The sequence below is a fragment of the Eptesicus fuscus genome, chromosome 3 (assembly GCF_027574615.1).
Source record: "Eptesicus fuscus isolate TK198812 chromosome 3, DD_ASM_mEF_20220401, whole genome shotgun sequence".
NCBI classification, from domain to species: domain Eukaryota; kingdom Metazoa; phylum Chordata; class Mammalia; order Chiroptera; family Vespertilionidae; genus Eptesicus; species Eptesicus fuscus.
This window is the reverse complement of record NC_072475.1, coordinates 33,162,466-33,186,540: the sequence shown is the minus strand read 5'-3', so window position 1 is coordinate 33,186,540 and position 24,075 is coordinate 33,162,466. Positions and strand designations below refer to the sequence as shown.

Sequence of the window (24,075 nt, the reverse complement as noted above, 5' to 3'; positions counted from 1 at the left end):
AAAATACAACTAGAGGTCAGAACGGACATCGTCCAGAACTACAGGAAAGCTGGTGGACTGAAATGCCCACAGCTGGGGGGAAGGAGAAGGCCACGGGGACAGTCGGGGAAGCCGTAAAAGCCTGAGGTATGGAGAAACGGGCGGAGACACGAGCACACGCGCCTGCGGGGAGGATGGAACCGGAGAGGAGGGGGCGGCTGATGACTGGCCGGAGTTCACTGGCAGGAAGGAGATAAAGGCTCCGGAGTGCGCTGAGCACCGGCTCCGATTGCACTGAACCCCATTCCGGGCGAAACCCTGGGAAACTCACTCACTTTCGCAACTCCGCCGCCCCCCGCAGGCCGCCCGGCCCGGGACGCTGGGGACGCCGCCTCAGCGGCGGCGCCCGGAGCCCGGCGGCCTCCCAGCACCCGTCCCCGCCGCGCAGCCCCCGCGCGCCTGGTGCCGCGGGCCGCACGCCCCGCACACCGGACGGAGGCCCGGGCGCCCTCTCCGTGCACCTCCCGGCGGCGCTAGACTTCAGTAGAGTTGACTGAATTCAAGGGATTAAGAAGTACAAATTGGGGGGACGCCGCGGCGGCGATGTCCGGAACGCGGCGATGGCGGTGCCTGGAGCTCGGCGGCCGCCCAGCGCCCGTCCCAACCGCGCGGCCCTCGCGCGCCTGGTTCCGCGGGACGCGCGCACCGCGCACCGGACGGAGGCCCGGGCGCCCTTTCCGTGCACCTCCCGGCGGCGCTAGACTTCAGTAGAGTTGACTGAAATGAAGGGATTAAGAAGTACAAATTGAGAAGTTTGAAAAAGATAGCGGCGGAGGTTAAAGGCTGTTCTGTTGCCTCGCACCCAGTGAAATCGGAGGGGATGAGGTGTGGAGGTGCGTGGGTCTGGCTGGTGGCGGGGGAAAGGGGCTTTTGTTCCAAACCTAAGGGAGATTAGCTCTCCATCACCCTGAAACCCATCTTCTGGCGAACCCCGGGAGACCCAGATGCCTGCGGGGAGAGGCGGGACTCTTGCGGAGGTGCGCCCAGCAATCAGTGTTTGCTGCGCTGGAGTGCGGAACGAGGGGACTTAGATACGTGGAAGGCAGAAGGACCAGACTCACAGCCATCGCGGCTCGCCGCACCATGGCCTGTTGGCGCCCTGAGACCCCGCCCCGCCCTGGGACCCACCCCGCACGTTTTGAAGACCTGCCCCGCAAGTCTTGCAGGCACACCTGCGCCCCAAGCAACGGCTTATACATGTGGGTGGCCTGCCCTCTGGCAGCGGACCAGATGATCTGCTGTTCTAGTCGGACTGCTCCAGGGCCACTCAGACAGGAGGAAGAAACTACAGTTTTTGCTGTAATCCTTGCTGAGTGCCTAAGGCAGTAGCTGATCTACACCCCATTGGAGACCCAGAAACGAGGGCATCTAGTGGTCTGTGGGAGATGACACCAGCTTTCAACCACGTGCATAAGGGACACATTCAACGGGAATATTCAGTGAGCGCCAAAGCTTTGCTGCACCAAGACTCGGCCCATAAACGTGTCTCCTGCACAGCAACTCTTCCTTTATAGACAAAGAGAGCCCCCCCAGTGACACCAACAACAATCAAGACTTAACTATACAAAGGAGGACCAAGATGGAGGCATAGGGCGGAAGCCTGATTGTTGCCTACCACAACAACTTTGAGACTACGACAAGAGAGCAGAGCAGACACCATCCAAGACCACCATAGGGCTGGCTGAGTAGATGCTATACAACTAGAATAAAAGAGGGGTATGTGGGATGATGCTGATGCCGGTGACCCAAAGACCACACTTTAAGAACTACGGCTCAGGCGACACAAAAGAACTATGGCTCAGGCGATACAACAGCGGCCTGGAACGTGCTCGGCACAGTTCCCCCGGCGGTCTCCGGCTGAGGGGACGGCTCCACTGGCAGCCAAGCACGGACAGACGAGCCCCTATGAGACATGGGGTGGGAGACTCCGCGCTTGCTGACCTCTGAGTCCGTCAAGAATCTCAACGCCCAGGAAGCGGCCAGGTGCGCATGCTCGGCGACCGGCCACCGATGCAGACCCAAGGGCCGACGCAGCGACTCCAGACTGGCCCACCGCCATGCACCGGGTGCACCGGAGCTTCGCCGAGCCGCCGCCCGACGAGTTCTGCAGCAGCCATACTGGAGCTCTGGAAGGATGGCCAGGGGAATTGCTGAGGGGGGATTGACCGGCAGGAATTGGGATCGGGAAGACAGGGCCCCGCTGAGGCCCGGGTACGGGCGGGGTTGCGCGCCTCTGGGCTCGGGTGTGGTCACACGCCTCTGGGTATAAGTGAGGCCTCACGTCCCTGGGTCTAGGTGAGGCCACATGCCCCTGGGTCTAGGTGAGGCCGGACTCCGGGTCCGGGTGAGGCCAAGTGCACCTGGACCCGGATGACGCTGGATCCCGTGCCCGGGCGAAGCCAAGCGCCCCTGGGTCTGGGAGAGCCCACACACCCCTGGGTCCAGGCGAGACCATGTGTCCCTGGATCCGGGTGAGGCCGCGTGCACCTAGGCCCGAGGGAGCCCAAGTGGCCCTGGGTCTGGGAGAGGCCAAGCATCCCTGGGTCCGGGTGAGACCATGTGTCCCTGGATCCGGGTGAGGCCTCGTGCACCTAGGCCCGGGTGAGGCCACGTGCCCCTGGGTCTTGGAGAGGCCAAGCGTCCCTGGGTCCGGGCGAGACCATGCGTCCCTGGATCCGGATGAGGCCTCGTGCACCTAGGCCCGGGTGAGCCCAAGTGGCCCTGGGTCTGGGAGAGGCCAAGCGTCCCTGGGTCCGGGTGAGACCATGCGTCCCTGGATCCGGATGAGGCCTCGTGCACCTAGGCCCGGGTGAGCCCAAGTGGCCCTGGGTCTGGGAGAGGCCAAGCGTCCCTGGGTCCGGGTGAGACCATGTGTCCCTGGATCTGGGTGAGGCCTCATGCACCTAGGCCCGGGTGAGCCCAAGTGGCCCTGGGTCGGGGAGAGGCCAAGCGTCCCTGGGTCCGGGTGAGACCATGTGTCCCTGGATCCGGGTGAGGCCTCGTGCACCTAGGCCCGGGTGAGCCCAAGTGGCCCTGGGTCTGGGAGAGGCCAAGCATCCCTGGGTCCGGGTGAGACCATGTGTCCCAGGATCCGGGTGAGGCCTCGTGCACCTAGGCCCGGGTGAGCCCAAGTGGCCCTGGGTATGGGAGAGGCCAAGCATCCCTGGGTCCGGGTGAGACCATGTGTCCCTGGATCCGGGTGAGGCCTCGTGCACCTAGGCCCGGGTGAGCCCAATTGGCTCTGGGTCGGGGAGAGGCCAAGCGTCCCTGGGTCCGGGTGAGACCATGTGTCCCTGGATCCGGGTGAGGCCTCGTGCACCTAGGCCCGGGTGAGCCCAAGTGGCCCTGGGTCTGGGAGAGGCCAAGCATCCCTGGGTCCGGGTGAGACCATGTGTCCCAGGATCCGGGTGAGGCCTCGTGCACCTAGGCCCGGGTGAGCCCAAGTGGCCCTGGGTCTGGGAGAGGCCAAGCGTCCCTGGGTCCGGGTGAGACCATGCGTCCCTGGATCTGGATGAGGCCTCGTGCACCTAGGCCCGGGTGAGCCCAAGTGGCCCTGGGTCTGGGAGAGGCCAAGCGTCCCTGGGTCCGGGTTAGACCATGTGTCCCTGGATCCGGATGAGGCCTCGTGCACCTAGGCCCGGGTGAGGCCACGTGCCCCTGGGTCTGGGAGAGGCTAAGCGTCCCTGGGTCCGGGTGAGACCATGTGTCCCTGGATCTGGGTGAGGCCTCGTGCACCTAGGCCCGGGTGAGCCCAAGTGGCCCTGGGTCTGGGAGTGGCCAAACGTTCCTGGGTCTGGGTGAGACCATGTGTCCCTCGATCCGGGTGAGGCCTCGTGCACCTAGGCCCGGGTGAGCCCAAGTGGCCCTGGGTCTGGGAGTGGCCAAACGTTCCTGGGTCTGGGTGAGACCATGTGTCCCTCGATCCGGGTGAGGCCTCGTGCACCTAGGCCCGGGTGAGCCCAAGTGGCCCTGGGTCTGGGAGAGGCCAAGCGTCCCTGGGTCCGGGAGAGACCATGTGTCCCTGGATCCAGGTGAGGCCTTGTGCAACTAAGCCCGGGTGAGGCCACGTGCCCCTGGGTCTGGGAGAGGCCAAGCGTCCCTGGGTACGGGTGAAGCCAGATCCTGGGTCCGGGTGAGGCCGTGCGCCCCTGGATCCATCCGGGTGAGGCTGGGTCCCAGGCCCGGGTGAGACCACGCGCCCCTTGGGTATGGGTGAGGCCACGTGCCCCTTAGTCCGGGTGACGCCGTGCCCCTGGGTTCGGCCGAGACCAAACCAGAGGGAGTCGGACCTCCATTACCACCATTTGTCCACCATCCAGAGCTGAGGGGTCAGTGCTGACATGTACACATAAGGAACTACTGGACATCGAAATTGGGTCTCAAAAGAACTGTTGGTCCAGGGGGAAGCTCGCTACAGATTGATTCATTTGCCTGTCAGCATAAATATTATTGCTCGTCTCACATTCAGTTCTTATTAGTATATATCTAGTGACATATGATCTCGTTCATCTAGAGGAAATGATGAACAACATAGACTGAGGAACAAGAACAGAACCAGAAGCAAGGAGGCATCGATCGGACTATCGGGCCGCAGAGGGAGGATAGGGGAGGGTAGGGGGAGGGTGGGGGGGAGGGGGAGAGTTCAACCAAAGGACCTGTATGCATGCATATAAGCCTATCCAACGGTTAAGTTCAACAGGGGATTGGGGCATGCGTGGGGAGAGGGGTGGGATGGGAATGGGGGGATGAGGACAAATATGTGACACCTTAATCAATAAAGAAATTAAAAAAAAAAAAAAAAAGATGGCAAGGTCAGATTGTGACCTTCGAATTGAGATCTAGAACACCTTCCCTCTCCAGCACATCACTCCACATGCATCTAGGGACAACTACTTGCTTTTTTTGGTCTTGATAGGCCATCCCAAGATTGATCCCAGCAGTGACCATATGTAAGCACCAATCTGGAGAAATTATTCTCCTACACAATCTAAAGAGTATTTATTTTTGCTGGAGAACAAGAACCTAGCGCCTAAACACCTTGTTTAAGTTCTTAATCTACGTCCCGGAATTCCAAACCTGACGCCTATATTACCCATGTTGGCATCCAGGCCTGAGCATCCAAACCCTGCCACACATTCACAACCCACTGCTATTTCCATCTGAGTGCTGGCTCTGGGTTTGGTGTCACACCTATATTCTTTGTTTCCTTCCAGTTCCTCCCACCTGGAAAGGACAGGGCCATGGGCAATGTTAAGTTCTTTTATGCAGCCATTCAGACATTTGCCCCACAACAAATTTAAAATATAAATTTACAAATTTATGTCATTTTCTAGTTCAAGTCTCAGAGAAAGGAGGATGCTTTGTACCCAGAAAATCCCTTCAAAGCTGCTCTTCTACACACAATATAGATGATCATAGAGGCCATTTGAAGTCACTGACGCATGGAGTAGGCAATGTACAAGTTAAATTAGGCTTCCCGGTTTAAAATCAACTCCTCATTGCTTTTAATATTAAAAAGAAAGTTGTTTACAAATACTATGCTGTAATAATATAAATTGCTGTTTGTTAAATGTTTTTTTCTTTGTTAGAAAATTCAGATCTATCATTATTCCTTATTAGTTGTTGGCACTCTTACGGGGGGAGGGGGAATTATCCCTATCAATGAATATAGATTTTTATAATATTATAATATACCTTTATGCTATTTTTAGAAAAATAAGATTACTATAGACACTTCTACTTTGAATTCAATGTCCAAGCCTCATTAGAAGGAATAGTTGTAGAAAAGGAATAAATTCCTTTTTTAAAAAAACTTCTCATAATTTTCTTTTTGGTCTGTTTCAGATAATAATGGGCCTACTTAAAACAGGAAGTTCAGGGTGATGGCAGGTTTTATAAAGAACTGGAGGCCCAGTGCATGAAATTCGTGCACTGGTAGGGTCCCTAGCTGCTGCCCTGGCCAGCCGGGTACTCCCTCCCTTCCCCCCGCCAGCCCCACCCCCTGGTTGAACTCCCGGAAGAACTCCCAGTCGAGGGGACAATTTGCATGCTACACTTTTATTATATAGGATGGTAATATGAGCAAAGAAAAATTAAAGAAATCATTAAATTCTTAAATAGCGAAATCCATCTCAAACAGCTCCTGTGATGTGGTTAGAAGGGAAGCTTTGCTGGGCGCACGTTGAGAAGGTTTTTCTTGTTCCAGAAGGCTTTCCCAGGTATTGAAAGAAGAAAAAAAAAATGTGTCTAGTTTGTCATGTTATTTATAGAAAATACTTAGATCTAGATACTTCAATTAGTTTTTTTAAAGTACAAATTGCTCATCAATGTCTGTAAGATAATTATGTTAAACTTAAGAATTTGATTTTTTAAAATCAAGTAAAAAATGACACCTTAGAAAATAGAATTTTTATTTTTATCTTAAAGCAAGCTCAGTTCAGAAGTGTCTGTTTACAAACTTTCTTCATTTAATTGGTTTTCTTAATATGAAATAGTATTTCCAGAACTAATTAAAATTTCATTCTAATGAATATTCAAGACCAAAATATGTTATCTTTGCAGTACAGTATATAGATTTTAAATCATCCATAAAGGTAATTATATTATTTTACATTCTTAAAAAGTCATGTGTTGTTATTGATGGGTTGTTTGCTTCTCCTCAGGCCATGATTGAAGAAGCCATCACCAGAGCAGAGTCATTCTCAGTTATGTACACACCATTTGCAACAAAAATCAGAGCTGATAAAGTAGAAAAAGTAAAAGAGGTTTTCACAAAAACTCATCCTGCATATGTGGAATATATCTACACAGGTAAATATATTATCAGCTGATACTTCATTTGACTTATCAGCTGATACTTCATTTCCAATAAAGTAGAGGCCTGTTGGTGTGGCTCAGTTGATTGAGTGTCATCCTGTGCAGTAAAAGGTTGTCAGTTCGATTCCCAGTCAGGGCAATTTTTCTCTCTCACATCAATGTTTTGTTCTCTCTCTCTCTCTCTCTCTCTCTCTCTCTCTCTCTCTCTCTCTCTCTCTCTCCACCCGCTCCCTCTCCCTGTCTCTAAGCATATCCTCAGGTGGGGATTGAACAAAAATGAATAGAGAACCATTTCTGTTTCGGCTTTAGGGGTATGGTGTTTTTAGCTGAGAAGTTGAAATGGAAAGTCATTTTAAGGTTTTAAGTGGGGCTCACAGTTGGGTCTAGCGCAATATTCCTAGTGCCATCATGTTTCTATATTTTAAGATGAGGAATAAAACCTAGAAGCTCTAAGATTTTTAAAAAATAAAATAAAATAAAAATAACCATTAGTAAAATATTCTTTCCCCATATCCTTCATCGATAAACTAGATGATTATAGTATTTCTTGAAGATAGATTTTTTTTGCCAGTTCCTGCTATTTCTACTTTCCTTCCTCCATCTATCTCACACCCCAAACCTCCCCCTTGCCTTATGTTCTCAGATCAGTGGTAGCCATACGAGATGTCGACAGACAAGTGTACCCAGAGGACAAAACACCAGTACAATTCCTTTTCCCTCTCTTTGTCTTTGGAAGCCACTTGCTTTTATTTATTCATCCAAAAACACATTTTACTACGTACTATGTACCAAGTGTTATTCTGAATTAAGACATGGATTTTCATGTACTGAATTAATAGCTCTTAATAATAAATAGCATGTTAAGCAAAATCTCTAAATCCACATACCTAATATCACATCCTCCTACTAAGGCCCCTTCATTCCTTTTGTCAGGGCTTTGAGGCCACATCACTGATTTATAGGACTCATAATGTATTCCATTAGTGATCACTTTTAATATGCCAGGCATTCTACATCCATTATCTCTTGTTATTCCCATAACTTATAAAGTGAGTAAGATGATTCTCATTTAGAAACAAGCAAACAGCAATCAGAGACAACAAATAGCTTTTCCAAAGATGCACAGCAAATTGGTGGCACAGGCCTTGGATGTGAACCCATGTCCTTGTCATTGAGTTACACTATTTCCATCTGATAGGAGCAGAGATGTGATGGAAGTATTGAATTTAAATTCTATGGAGTCCTTTTTTTTTATTTTTCTACTACACCTTTAGCTCTTCAGAAGAAACATAGGAAATAATCTAACCAGTGATGATTAAATAGTGAATCCCTAAGGAACAATGAGAATTTGAGGGAAGAGAAGAAAGTACAGTATGTGCTATAATGACCATTGATGTTTGTTTATTTCATTTGAACATTTTGTCAGGAAGTAGAGGAAAAAATGCTTCAGGACTTATATTCTTTGCTAATTGTTATAAATCATTTTTTATTTTGTCATGGATATCTTACAGAGGTTTGGGGGAGCATTAATAGCACACAGAAGGCATGTCTATCTAGTGTCATGGAAATGAATCAAATTCAGCTATTTCCATTTTATTCTCAACTCTGTTGGTAATGAGAGAGATTCATGGAGGAGATCACCAGTTTGCCGACTCTCTACTGGTAGAATGGATTTAGGTACATTCAACTTGCCTCACAGAGAAGTCATGAAGATTAATTAATACTTGGGGAGCACTGTTGTCACTGATAGTTTAAAAACAATAATAACATTAATGAGCCAGATTCATGTTTCATGTAACTCTATCAAACCTGTTATCAAGATGAATTATGATCCATTGGCAAGATGACTCGTGCTAAAGGGACTTATAATTTGGAAGAGAAGATAATTATAAGTTATTAATGATTGTTTCTATTACTTTATAACGACTAATTCCTGGAGCATGACAGTGCTATAGGAGAACCTAGAGAGGAAAGGCACAGCCTCTGGAGGAAGAAGGGGAGATGGAAAAGGTAGTCTAGACTTTTCCATTTCTTTGGGACTAGTTAGGTCCTTTGCTCTGTAGCACCTGTACTTTGGGCTAACAAGACTATTGCACAGGTGACATTACCTGTCTCTGTTGCAAATGATTAAAACGTCCTCCCCAAAGCCAATGCTGGAATGATGGTGAAACCACTCTTGCTAACTGTATGGCCACAGTCTGAGTAGTATGGCTTCTTTTCCCCCAGGTAATTCCAAGGTCAGTGAAGGCACAAAGCATTAGAAGAGAGCAGGTGAAATGTTTTCTTTAGCATCTGGATATCTGATGCAGGAGGTGCAGAGTGGCAGTTATAGTAGGTATTCAGTAGCCAAGGGCAATAGTTAGAAAGTGAGTCACACAAGAGAGACAGGGCCTAGAAGAGTAGCTGCCACCTTTTGCTGGCACTGCCCAAAAACCAGGGTTCTCCTTCTATCCACCGTGTAGATAGAATTTAAGAAGCTTCTATCCTGCCAAAAAATTTATTCAGTTATATATTTCAATAAATCGTCATGTAGCAGGTGTGACTAGACAACCACACTGCAGATGTTTCAAACATAAGACTCTTTTTTTCTCTTACCTGCTCATATTCATCTTTGGTCTTCCCAGAATCAAAAATATATTCTATCTCATCATAGGGAGTCTCAGTCCCATCTAATCATTTAGTGTCTCTTCAGTTAACTGTCTAATCAAATTCACTGGTTTTCTTCCCCTTTCTTTCCCTGGGATTTTCTCCTCCCTCTGGTCTGGTTTCAACTTCCACAGAACTCAGACGTACCCAGTGTCCAAGGTGTCTGTGGTCATGTGAGGAAAAAGTCCTCTTTTGAAGTCTGGTGCAGGTGGATACAGCTGCTGATTGCATGACTTGTGCAACTTGAAATCAACTCTGCTGGCTTGAGCAGAGCCAGTGACTGGCTCATTTACTAGTATGTGGCATATTAGATGACTCAAGGGCACCTATATGAGTTTCCCATGCTGCCTTGTGGTGTAGATGCTTCTTTATATACACACCAACCATCCCTACCATACACGTTGGCCCAGCTTAGAGCTACTCTCTTGAGATTGCTTCTCTTTGCCAGAATGCTGGTTTGTGAACCCAGTCACCTTTTGAGTCTTAACTCTAGAAAACCTCTCTTCTCTATTAGGTATTGGAGGTAGTTTTAGCCCTCTCTCCAACTTGCTATGTTATTCTTCCATTTCTCTTCTCCCTTTCTTCACACACCAGAATCCCAAGATCTTCAGGACAAGAAGAAGATCTACAATGAAGATGGGTAGTTTGTTCATCTAATCATATATTCACCACTTATTGAGTACATATATTCTAGACACTATTCTAGGTAGTGCTAGAATATACCTGCTCCTAAGAAAGGATCTGACTTTGTTAATTTATATTTGAGGTTATATCTTTCCTCTCTTCTAAAGAATATTTTCCATTAAAACCTAAGTTCTAATGGTGCAGTGGAAGGCTGACTCTAATGAATGATGGAGGAGAAAACAGACAAGGGAGCAATTTGGAAACAGAATCCTTGCCACCAAAAATGGCAAAGACTGGCCAGATGTTTACCAAACTATTTTCCCCCTCATGCATGCAACTAGACTATATTTCAGCCTTCCTTACAGTTATGTGAGGCTTGTGACTAAATAATGGCCAATGGAATATGGACAGAAATAATGTATGCCACTTCCAGGCCTGGCCCATAATACCCTACCATACCCACCACACAGAGCTCTCTTTCCTTAGCCACTGACTAAGTGGATAGGACCATGAATCTAAAGAAGCCACAAAACAGAAGAAGCTTGGATCCCTGGATGAACATGTGGAAGGTCATCCATTGAATACCCACGGGAGCAAACAACAAAATTCTCTTGCTGTAGATCACTGAGACTTGGGGGGTTGTTGTTTGTTGAACCAATTAGCATTATTCGAACTAATTCCCTGCCTTACATCAAAACAAGTAAGCAGCTTACTACTCCAACTACAATGTACACAATGAATTCATGTGAACTTAATAAACACTCCTCCAGATGCAATCAACTCCATCCTCAGGAACATTAAGAGTCTGTGCACATTCTCTTCTCCCTCACTTTCACTCATCCTTCCGCAGGCAACTACAGGTGGATGCTCTCATGCACATTTGTTTGGACTCACCCAGAAAGATACCATTTCAGGAGACGCTGGTGCCCCATGAGAGGTAGAACACAATTAGGAAGTTTTCATTGCAGCCAGAGAAATTGAAGCCGTAGTAAGAATTTCTAAATTATAGAGATCATCTAAATAAACAGTCAACAATGAAGGTCATAATATCCGTACCTCAAAGATCTTGGATGAGGAGTCTACCTATGAAAGTTTTCCTGGATAAGTAGTTATTATCATTAAAACTTGGAGATGAACACATTTAATTCCCCCAGCAGGGGCTGGCAGACAAACCTCCGACTCAGAAATTCTGCCCAACTCCAGGTCACCTTCATGGAGCCTAGATAGTATTGGATTCATTACTCTTTGATCTCGTGACAGTGCCGTGAGCCCAGCAATAGCTGGCAGAGGTGGTGGTGATGAGCAGGAAGAGAACTTACGATAGAGATCCCCCAGGCAGTGTATTCTCTCTAGCCAGCTCCCAATTCACAGCCCCCCTTGTCAGGGATTTCCACATGAAAAACAGATTAAAAGGGAAAAACTATAAAAATAAAGTCTTTTTACAATGTATGTAGCCCTAAATATTTTTAATTTATTGTTATTGAATAGACCAAATAAATTAGTGATTTATAGTGAGAAAAACCCACTATATTGCCCTGATAAGCTTTGTGAGAGTGATGAAGGAAAGTTAAAATTCAAATCTGCCTTGTGGGACAACCAGACGTCTGCATCCTCAGGAACTCACTGTGCATCCTTTGCTATTGTGGGAATATGGTGAGACCTACCAAAATCTTAAATCCATATTATAGTAGAATTGTAGTGTATTATGTTTCATAGAGAAAAGATTACTGAATTTTTTTAGCAGTGTAGCTATCCTTTTTTTTTTATTTATTTAAAGAAAAATCCAGTTTGATTCATGCAGAATAGTCAGGGTATATAAAACAAATAATAATTCACCAGCCCCAGAATTATTATGTTTCACTTATAAAGATTTTTCTTGAGATTTTTATTCATATATGCCAATGAAATGATGCAATTCTATGTAATTCTTATTCTCGCATGGTTGTATTTTAATAATAATAAAGTAATACAATAAGCATATGCTGTCTTCTCTTGATGAAAATATCAAGATTTATTTGCTAAATAAATAAATATTCAGTAATGGATTTGTGGTTAGTAATGTTTAATAGAAAAGTTTTCTGGATAAGATATCAATTACTTTAACACTTAGATGGATGGAGTTATATTTTGTCTTTTCAATGTAATTTAACTCCCAAGAGTAAATATGTATGCTCAGAGAAATATATTGTTTTAAAATAGACCTTTAAAAATTGCTTTTCACTGAAACGTATAACCTTGTGCTTGTACATTCATCATTTACCAGTAAGGATAATACATTCTCATGCTCTCTAAAACATGAAGTTAAATTTTCTCATTTTATTCTTTCTTCTTTAAAATATTATAATTTTATCATGATCAAGAGTTTTTAAGATCAGACTATTTTCCTCTATGTGAGTTGCTCTCTCAAATAGAAGTGGTTATGGAATTCAAGAAACTACATCCCAAATATTATTATGAAAGGTTATAGTCAGATTGGTTATAAAGATGATAAATCATCTCATACTTGCACCACAGAATTTTGGTTAGAAACAGAGAATCATTCCCAAAGTAACAAAATCCTCATATATGGATCTGAAGTCTCTATTCTTAAAATATTAAAATGTTGGACTTGGTCACTTTACCAGTTTCTCAAGTTCTTATTATCCATCACCAGTTATCCCAATCTGGAAAAAAACAACAACACTTCATAACCATTTCAAAATAGACAGAGCTAATTCAGGGAGTAGGGAGATAAATATATTAAGACTTTATTTTTTTCTGAAACACTGACTTATGCCGTCTAATCAGCCACTCTGTAATATCGCCAATCATTAGGCACTGCCATCTAATAAATCATGCAGCTGAGCATTAAAATCCCTAAAGACTGAGCTCCCAATCATATAAAACAATGTCTCTACTTTCTCAATTTTAAATTCCACATGTGGATTTTGCACAAAATTAGAAATTTGCATTTTGTAGTGTGATCCTTTTTTAAATTTAGTTTTGCATATTCAGTATTTGAGTCCTATTTTTTTCTGCTTTAATACTAGACTCACAGTTAACTTACACTCTAGTAGTGTTTCTTGGGGTCCACAAATAATCACTGCATTCCACACCTAAAACAGAGCCTCATCAAAGCATTTGTATTTTTTCTTTTATTTATTCTTAAAAACATTTTTATTGTGAGACATTACACATATATAAAAATACATAACACAAATACACAGTTTAGCTAATTATTACAGAATGAGCATCAAGTCAAAAAATAAAACATTGCCAGCTCTCCCTGCATCCTCAACTGGCCTCTTCCCAATCCGAAACCATTCCCTACTCTTCACCAAGGTAACTACTGTCCTGAGTCTTAATATACTGACTTCCTACTTTTCTTTATGGAGTTAACACCTAACTATGCATTTCTAAACCCTGAACTTTAATTTGCCTGCTTTGAAACATTGTAAATATGAAATCATAAAGTAGATATTTTTTATATTTAATTCTTCTTGCTCAATATTTTATGAAATTTATCTATGTTGCAAAAGGCTTTAGTTGGTTCGTTTTTATTGGTATATAATATTCCATTATGTGAATAGTCCAAAATTTTTTGTTGTTTGTGACTATTACCAAAAAAGCTATTATCTCAACATTCTTATATATATGTTTCCTATTAAACAACAGGCCTGGAAGTAGAATTGCTGAATCACATGGTATATATGTTTTGCCTACACTTGTTGTTTTATTTTATTTTGTTTTTAATTGCCATCCTAATGGGTGAGAAGTAGTTATCTCACTGTGGTTTTGATTTGCATTTCTTAATGATTAGTAATGTTGAGCATTTTTTTATGTGCTTATTCGCCATTTGCATATCTTCTTTGGAGAAATGTCTATTCAAATCCTTTCCCATGTTTTGTTGTTGTTGTTGTTGTTGAGTTGTAGGCATTCTTTATATATTCTGGATATTAACCCTTTATCAGATATATTATTTGAAAATATTTTCTCCCATTTCATGGGTTGCCTTCTCACTCTGTTGATAGTGTCCTTTGATGAACAAGTTTTAAATTTTTATGACCTCTGATATATCTACTTTTTTCTTTTGTTGTCTGTGCTTCTTGTGTCATGTTTAAAAATCATTGCCGATTCCAATATCCTGGAGCTTTTCACGCATGTATTCTTCTAAATTTTTAATAGTTTTAGCTTTTACATTCGGTCCTTGGTTCTCTTTGCGTTAATTTTGTATATAGTGTAAGGTAAGTGTTCAACTCCATTGTTTTACCTGTGGGTATCCAGTTTTCCCAGAATCAGTTATTACAAAGACTGCCCTTTCTCCATTGAATGATCTTGACAACCTTGTCAAAAATCATTTGACCATATATGTAAGGGTTGATTTCAGGGATATCTATTCTATTTCATTGGTCTATATGTGTGTCTTTTCCTTGCCGTTGCTTTGTAGTCAGTTTTGAAATCAGAAAATGTGAAACTTCCAATTTTGTTCTTTTTCAAGATTGTTTTGGCTCTTCTGGGTTCATTAAGATTCCCTATGAATTTTAAAATGGACTTTTCTATTTCTGCAAAAAAAAACTCGGGATTTTGATAGGGATTGAATTGAATTTCTAGATTGCTTTAGGTATTATTGACATCTGAATATCAAAGTCTTCCAATCCATAAACACAAGATGTCTTTCCACCTATTCTTTAATTTCTTACAGCAATGTTTTGTAAATTTCAGTGTACAGTCTTTAACGTGCTAAGTTAAGTTTATTTCTAATTATTGTATTATTTTTATGCTATTATAGATGGAACACTTTTTTCAATGTTTATCACTCTTACACATGACGTTTATGCCCGGTGCATGAAAATTTGTGCACTCGGGGGGGGGGGGGGGTGGTCCCTCAGCCCAGCCTGTGCTCTCTCACAGTCCAGGAGCCCTCAGGGGATGTCCAACTGCCGGCTTAGGCCTGCTCCCCATAGACCTAAGCTGCAGACAGGCCTTCCTCTGTGGGCGGGCTGATCTCGGAACAGCGAGCAGCCGGCCCCACCCCAAATCACCCCCCTGTGGTCGCCAGTGGCCTCTCTCTGTAGGAGGCAACTGGGCGGGCGATCAGGGGATGGTGCTGGCCCCCATTGCCCCACTGCTGGTCACTACCACCCACTCACCCTATCACTGTCCCCTCCCTCTGCCTGCTGGCACACGCCTTGGCTGGCCTGGCACCACCTGCTCACTGGTCCCGCCTCCTGCCGACTGGGCATTCCACTGTTTAGTCAATTTGCATATTACACTTTTATTATATAGAATATATAGGTTGGGGCAAAAGTAGGTTTACAGTTATGAGAACATGAAACACAGAGTTTATTCTTGTATTATTATTTATTAATTACTAGAGGCCCAGTGCACAGATTCATGCACCAGTGAGGTCCCTTGGCTTGGCCTGTGCCCTCTCACAATCTGGGACCCCTCAGGTTATATCAGAGCCCCAGTGCACAGATTCCACCTGATCCCCGCAGGCCAGGCCAAGGGACCCCACCGGTGCACAAATCCATGCACTGGGACTCTAGTATGCATATAAGATTTTTGGTTAATCTCTTCCCGCCCTCTCCCTTCCCCGCTTTCCTCTGAGATTCATCAGTCTGTTCCATGTTTCCATGCCTGTGCATTGAGCATCTGCCCCTGGTGGTCAGTGCACATCATAGCTAACAGTCAAATGGTCGAACAATTGCTTAAGCTTTTATATATATATAGAGAGAGAGAGACTAGAGGTCAGATGCACAAAAATTCATGCAAGAGAAGGCCTTCCTTCCCCTGGCTGCCAGCACCAGCTTCCCTCCAGCAACCAGGACCTGGACTGCCAGCACAGGCTTTCCTCCGGTACCCGAACCCAGGCTTCCCTCCTCCAGCCACCAGCAGGCACCGGGACCCAGGCTGGCTTCCCTCCAGCCACCCACAGTCACCCAGGACCTGGGTTGGCTTCCCCTGGGCTACACACAGGCACCTGGGACCCAGGCTGGCTTCTCCCGGGCTGCCCACAGGCACCCGGGACCCGGATGGCTTCCCTCCGGCCCTAGCTTCATCAGGAAGGACATCCAGAATGACGTCCGGTCTAATTAGCATATTATCCTTTTATTATTATAGATAGATTGTATCATTTTTCCATATGTGTAACTGCAAACCTACTTTTGCCTCACCCTGTATGTATCCTTAAAATATATGTAGAATTGTCCTCCAGGTTTTCTAAAATTCATATAAGTGCTATTTTCACTATTTGCATATTTCTGCAAGTTTCTTTTATTCAATATTATACTTATAAGATCAGTCCATTTTTATACAATATACTCTACTCATTTATCTCCAGTGTTTGTGTGATCTACCTAAAATTTATATATGAAATCTAATATTACTAGTCATTTAAGTTGTTTCCAATATTTTGTTATTACAAACAAAAGTGGTATGAACATTTTTGTATGGTTTTCTTGTACACATATTCAAGAAATTCTCTGAAGCATCTACTAAGGAGTAGAATTAATTTCTGAGTCATAAAGCATAAGCATCTTCAACTTGTTATACATTGCCAAATTGCTTATTAGAGTGGTTTTTTGTTTCACCATCCAAATACAAGTACAAGAGTGCCTATTGATATATATCATCATCAATCTAGAATGTCATATTTTTTTAATTTTGCCAATCCATGAATGGGAAATGGTGTCATATATTTTTAAAAAGCAAATATTTCCCTGACTGTTAATCAAGTTGAATATGTTGTGTCATTCATTGACCCATGGCTGTATTTCTTTAAATGGTATACAAAATTATTCTCAAAATTTTGCAAATTTATAAAAATGGCATTTTTACTATTTATATATTTCTGTAAGTGACATGTTCATATCCTTTGGTCATTTTGTTTCTGAATAGTTTCATTATTGATTTTTTTTAGAACTTTATATCTTATTCCAATCAAAGGCATGTCTTTTCTATGTTGTCTTTTGATGAATTAAAGTTTAAATTTTAATGTTATTTTTAAAATTTTTAATGACATGCCTTTGTCTCATTTAAGAATACATCCCTACTCAAGTATATATACTCATTCATTCTTTTTTCTTGTCTTGTTGTTCTGGCTAGGACCACAACACAATTTTAAATAAAGGAAGTGATAGCAAGTATCCACATGTTGTTCCAGATTCTAAAGCAAAAGATTTTTAAAGTTTTACCATTTAATATAATATTTACTGTAGGTCTTTTAAAATATTCTTTATCAGGTTAAGGAAGTCACTATCTATTTTGATAGATGTTTTCCACTGTTTATCCTCTCTATTGTATATTTGTTTGTTTGTTTGTTTGTTTATTTCATTCCTTTCTGTTCTTATATTTATTTTTTCCATTATTTCATGTTTTAGATGCTTATTCTGTTATCATCTAGTTTCCTTCATTGAATTCTGAGCACATTAATTTTAGTAAAGATTCAAAAATTTTCAAGAATGATTTTGGTTGCATCCTACAAATTTGGGGGAAAAAAACAGTTTTACTATATTTCATCTTAAAATATTTTCTAAGGAGACATATGTAAAACTTTCAACAATATATATATATATATTTTCTAACCTCCAAAATGAAATCTTCTCTGAGCCATGGGCTTATTTACATATGTCATTCTTAACGCCTAAATGTTAGGAAATGTTTACTTATCTTTGTTATTTATTTTAACCTCATTTTATCATATTTTAAAACATAATCTAAATTATAATAATTCCTAAATTTTTTAAGGCTTGGCCTGTGGCGAGCCGCGGTTTGCCGCTCTGTTGACTAATAAGTTTGCCGACCACTGGCCTAGTATATGGTGAACTTTCATTAATATTACACTGATGCTTGAGGAGAATATACTTTTCTCATTGTCAAATGCATTTTTTTATCCATTAGCTCAAGCTTGATGGATATGCTATTAATTTTTTATCTGCTTGATTAATTAATATATAGAAAATGTTGAAATAATCAATGATGGTAGTGGATTTGTCAATTTATTCTAATAATTTTGCCATTTTTTACTTTTTAAGTTTTGGCTTAAAGTACATGCACTTTTAATATTGTTAAACTTTCCTTATGAATTGTATATTATCATTACATAATTATGCTCTTTGGCCTTAATAATGTCTTGTGTATTATAGTATACTAAAAGCCCGTTGCATGAAGATTTGTGTAAGAATGGACCTTCCTTCCCCTGGTTGCTGGCACTGCCTTCGCTCTGGCTGGAGCAGCCTTTCTGCTCCAGCTTGGAGCCGCCTTTCTGCCTTCCCATGCTGCCTAGAGGCCCGGAGTGGCTGAGGTGGTGCAGAACGCCTGCTTCATCGCCATGGCAATGATGCAAGCATCCCGCCCCACCTCCGGCCGCTCAGTACCTGAGTATGCAAATTAACCCACCAACTTTGTTGGGTTAATTTGCATAGTCATTCCTGATTGGCTGGTGGGTGTCACGAAGGTATGGTCAATTAGCATGTTACTCTTTTATTAGGTAGATTTGTCTGATATTAATATAAAAACACTAGTTTTATTCTGATTTCTGGTATTTATTTTTAATCCTTTTACTTTCAACATTTTGTGCCTTTTTATTTGGTATTCTCTTAAGTTCATAACTGAACTTTTATTTATTTACTTATTTATTTAGTCAGTCTCTGTCTTTTCACAATTGCTGACTTGCTTAAGTTTTTCAGGCAGTATATAAGTTCCTGAAACACAGGAATTTTTATCTGTTTTGTTCACTGATGTATCCCATTATCTATATAGCTTTCTCACACATCAAATGCAAAAATCAAAATATGCTATCAATGTCTTTAAAATTAGAAACTTTTATTATTTGGTGAGGGGGGGCAATAATGATAACTGAGTTGAAAAGTTGCTGCCTTTTGCTCTTTCCTTGCTGATGTGAATTGGTGGGTAACTTCTAAGATGGAAGTAGTGGCATAAAAAGGAGCACAAGATAAAACTTGGAGAATGACTGGGAAAGAAGTAATGACAAAGTGTTGGCATTCTAAAGGCACTGCAGAAGCTAAACTCTGAAACTGATCAGTAAAAAGAAGTCGTATAAAACTGACATGGCCCCAACTTACACTGAGCAATTGGGACCTTTAAAAATGAAATTTTGCTTTAACTCAAAATGTCAGAACATTTTGTTATGGACAAAGGGCAGAGAAGTGACATAGACACCAAAAAATGAAAAGGAAATGAAACTTAGAGAAAGGTGAGGATAAAACACTAAACAAATTTGTGTGTTTCTAAAAGAGTTTTAAAATTTCTATGACTTTTCTTTTTTCTAATTGCTTTATAAAGTTTATTTACAATCTGTTGGATATGGTTATGATGAGGTGTCCAACAGAAAATACCAATTTCTAGAGAGCTCAAATTTTATTTTATGGATTTTTAACTCTGTAATGAATAATGTTATCCTTCAAATATATAGATGAGTCTGCTGATCTACAATCAACATCTCATGTTTTTGCAGATGCTTTTCTGGTGTTACCAACCAGACTCTCTCTATTAATGCAGTTTTCTTTTGTGGCTAAAAGTCCATATTTGCCAGAGAACAAACTGCAGCAAGGATATAATCCGAATCCGAAACTAATTTTTCCATCCAGGCAAAGTTACTCTGTTTATTTGAACATCTACTTCATTGAGTTATCTGTTACAGACTATTTTACCTCACTCATCCTTTTTAACTTGAACAGAAATTACTTAAGGTTTTGGTAAAACAAAGAACAAAGACAGTGAGATATTTATTTCTAACTTTAGTAACAGATAATAAACCATTTCGCAGAAGCTCTGGACATTTCATTCATTTTGATTATTTAAAGTTATATTTTAATTTGGATTATTAAAACTTCAGGATTTGGAAAAGTTTGTTTTTAGATTCAATTCAAGTATTAATTAAACACCAAATTCTTGGGGCATGAAAATAATTTGGAGATGTGATCCTCAAGATTAAAATTTTGTAGGGGAGATAAGATAAAGCCCATGAAACATTAGGAAAGCTACTCTAAACTATCGAGTCTGAAGTATAGATAGTATAGATGTTCTTTAAGAGTTTAAAGGGCATACTGAAATATTCAGGAAACCCTTCATAGACAAGATGGGACTTCAATTATGTGCATCTAGAAGGATAATGATCAATTGAATACAGGCAAAATGGGAAGAAAATGTAGGTGTTTCTGGGTAGAAAAGCACACAAAAAAGAGCTCTGAAGCAGGATAAGCAAAGGCTGGTGCAACTTAGTGAATCAGCACAGCAGCTGATAAGGGTTATACTGGAGAAAACATGGCAACTGGTGTAGATGGCGAGATGCACACAGTTGAGAGCCTTGAATACCAGGAAAGAAGTCACTGGATGAATGTGACGATGACAAAGGCAGTAATCCAGAGCTACTCATTGGGGGTTGTGTGGAGATATATTAGCATGAAATGAAACAGGTGGCAAGGCAGTGAGGCTGGTTGTAATCCAGATGTTGTGTGATCAGAAATTTGACCAGGATGGGCAATGATAATGCAATGAAAGGGGTTAATAGGACATGTATTGCAATGGTCATATTTAATTAGTTTTTGGGGTCTCTCTAAATGTTAGGAAATAGAGGAAAGAAAAGTCAACAGTGGCTTCAAAATTTTAAGCCAGAATAATTGGGGTGAACACTGACTATCCTTATAGCGTATTGGTTAAAAAGTAGGGAAGAGGGAAGTTGTGGTGATTTTAAAAATCACTTTTAAGGGATATATTTGCTCTGTTGGTATTTGGAAATGCTGTGTTGGAATTTGGTAATAATTGTCAAATAAGACTATAGCTTTGATCCCCAATCATTTGGTTAGAAGTACTAGCTAAAACCACAGTACAGAGAAATACCCCAGAGTGTATGTTTGAAGAACATATTAGTTAGCCAGAGACAGCTTGGCAGAGTCCTGAACGAGAAAGCAAGAGCAGAAAGGGAGAAACAGGAATCAGTATGTATGCATGTGCAGGAAAGAGGGGGAGCCAGAGACACATAAAAAGAGACAGAGAGAGACAAGAAGATGGAGACAGAGACAGGAGGCAAAGAGACAAAGACAGAGAAAGAAAGAGAACACAACAGTACAGAAGGTCAAAGAGCATGCATGACTTGGGGACCTGAAAACTGCTCAATTTCAGCTGCCTGTGGAACAATAAAAAATTGTAATGAAGGGCAAACTTTCATTAACTTCTTTTTCAGAGAGTTAGACATCTTTTATTTGGAAGAAAAAAATAAAATATTATGTTTCTGTAAGAAGTTTAATCTACATAATCTATCTTTGATAATCTTTTTTAAAGCATCAGCTTCCCACATGGTAAAAATTTGGAACTGCATCATACCTGCAAACTGACTCTTTTAATAATGAATTTGGTCATAGTCATCTAAATTTCATCTCCAATTGTGATAAATTGTAACGGAATGCATTAAAGGATTTATCCAAAGTTTCTTTCTTACATGACAGGAGCAAAAAAGATGTTTTTAATCAATTCAACTTTTCCTATCAAAGGACAACATAATCTGGTTAACTTTCATATCCATCAGAGGCACAGGGCTTTTCGGACGTAGGTATAGGTTTATGAGCATAAAATTGAGAACAATTAGCACTCAAATTAATGTTACATGAGATTCAACATCTGGTAAGTGTTTCGTCATTTTGGGTCATAGACCACCTGCTAGGCTAAATGTTCACACAACTGCAATTTACTCTGCATACAAATGGAATAAGAATGATAGTTTTAAAAATGTATTTTCTAAGTTTAACAGAATCTATGTAGGGACCTCTCACATTTTAAAACTTATATTAGAAATTAATTTTAATAATGGATTAAACACTCATAAGATAAAACATAGAGGGTCAAAATAAACAGAAAATACTAGTACTTTTATTTTTTGCAAGCATATTTTATAATAAATTAGATATAATGTTCACATTTGTTTCGCTCATTTATTTAATCACTGCCACTATTAGCATTGGTCTCCTCTTTACCCACCAAATATTTATGAATAGGAAGATATCAACCTCTCAAAGGCCTTATGTTATTTATATAATGGAGCCTTCAAACATCTGGATGTTTCTGGCAATAGAGCTACACCAGAAAATACCAATTCTCGAGATGCTTCCTGCAAACCACAAAAACACCAGTCCATGCACAATACACCCTAATCTCTTCTGAACTTCAGGACTCTGGGACCTCTAAGATCACTTCAGTGTAGGCCTAAAAGTCTTGGAGGTGTCATGTCTGAGATGAATCCTTTCTGGTACCCTCAGGAGACTTCAGGATCTTAGGATCCAAAGACTTCAACAAGCTAGATGTACTCTGGGAGGTCAGAACAGCCATAAAGCCTATCCACACCTACTCAAGGACCCTGTGGACATCCAGAGTTACCCAGGAAACGAAAGATCTCTCCATAGGATAATCTGAGATGCCATCAACAGCATGGCCAGGAGATCCTGGGACCTCTAAGTTAGGGAGCAAAACCAGCAAACCATAACCAGGAAACTGCTCTAATTTTATTGGCTTTAAATACTGGGCTTCTCAGTAAATTTTAGTTTTAACAAAGGGTTCTACAGCTAAAGAAGTATGGATGGGGAGGGTAAATAAAAACTCATGGTTTATTTACTCTGTCCATTTTTTAAAAAAATATATTGCAGATAAATAGTGAAGGCTCTATTTGAACCATTACCATTTGCATTCTTATTCAACACTAAAAATTGACCTTTAACTAAATTTTAATTGCAGGACATTTGAATTTCCCCCTTTCTGGCAGTGGTAAGTAGGGAGGGCTCATTAACCTCTCTGCTCATCATCCTTTATTTGAGACGTCTTTTGCAATAAACCAAAGCCTTATTATTCAGAATGGAAATGAATTAAGTGATTCTGTGTTCCAAGACTCTATGGCTAACATTTGTCCCTGTCCCAAGAGTAATCCAGAGCCAAGCAAGCCCTGAGCAGAGTGCAGCGGTTAGGCCTATGGTCTCTGGAGTCAGACTGCCTGGTGTAAATCCTGCTTTGTCCACATACAGACTGTGCTCTTAGGCAAGTCACTTCTTATGTGCCTCAACTTCCTATTGGGGACAACGTCGCCAATTTTGTAAAGTTTTCAAGAGGATTTAAAAACACAATGCACACAGAATCCTTCAAACAAGGGAAGGTAGAACAAGTATTCAGTAAATATTAGCTTTTATGGTCATTAAGAACTGAGTTTTTTAATGACACTTGAATTATTTCCAAGTCTCATTACAAAAGTCAGTACATTTATCATTTTCAAATTTCCTTCTACAACTAGGCGGGATGGTAACTAAATTAATTAGCTTTATATTTTAATTCTCACTTGGTAATTTCTCGTTTTCCTTTTATATAACATTATTTCCTTTCATCTCAAGCTATGAACAGAAAAATGAAATTCCCTTGAAAAGAGTCACAGTGGAAAATACTGAGGCTGCAAGCTGGTCCTAAAATTCCTACTATTTTGAATGTGGGAAAGAGGAGCATTTCTATGCCTTATGTATGTTTATGTTTTCAGAAAAAATATAAATAATGAAATATAATTTTGATATATCAGCTATTTGACCTTTTGATGCATGCTTTTACTTTGTGTCTTTAATGTTTGTATTTATTTTTTCCAAGTATAGCTCCTGGAATCTAGGAAAAAAATACTCTGAAGACAATAATAATATAACAAAGTCTTTAGTTCTCTTTCTGTTGTATTTCAGATCTTCAAGGACTCCACATGTTGCCTCAGACAGTTGACTGGTCATCTTTTTCTCCCCAACAATACCTCTTGACTCTTGGGTTCAAAAACAAAGAAGATGGGAAATTTTTGGAAAAAGTATCAAGTAGGAAGCTGCCAACATTTACAGGTAAACCACCTGGACTTACTATCTTTCAATAGTATTATAAGGCAGGAGTTGTACATTATTCAAGTCTTACTCATCACAAGGCCTAGCATACAGTAGGGCCTGG

At 41.7% G+C, this 24,075-nt stretch overlaps 1 protein-coding gene across 1 annotated transcript in view; it reads left to right on the top strand.

Moving 5' to 3' along the window:
- The window catches only part of SPATA16 (spermatogenesis associated 16), a 232,619-nt gene that overhangs the window by 170,151 nt on the left and 38,393 nt on the right, over positions 1-24,075 (top strand). The window contains exons 6-7 of the mRNA XM_054712997.1: positions 6,702-6,849; positions 23,826-23,972. Coding sequence (XP_054568972.1) covers positions 6,702-6,849; positions 23,826-23,972 — 295 coding nt within the window. The remainder of the gene's footprint in view (positions 1-6,701; positions 6,850-23,825; positions 23,973-24,075) is intronic.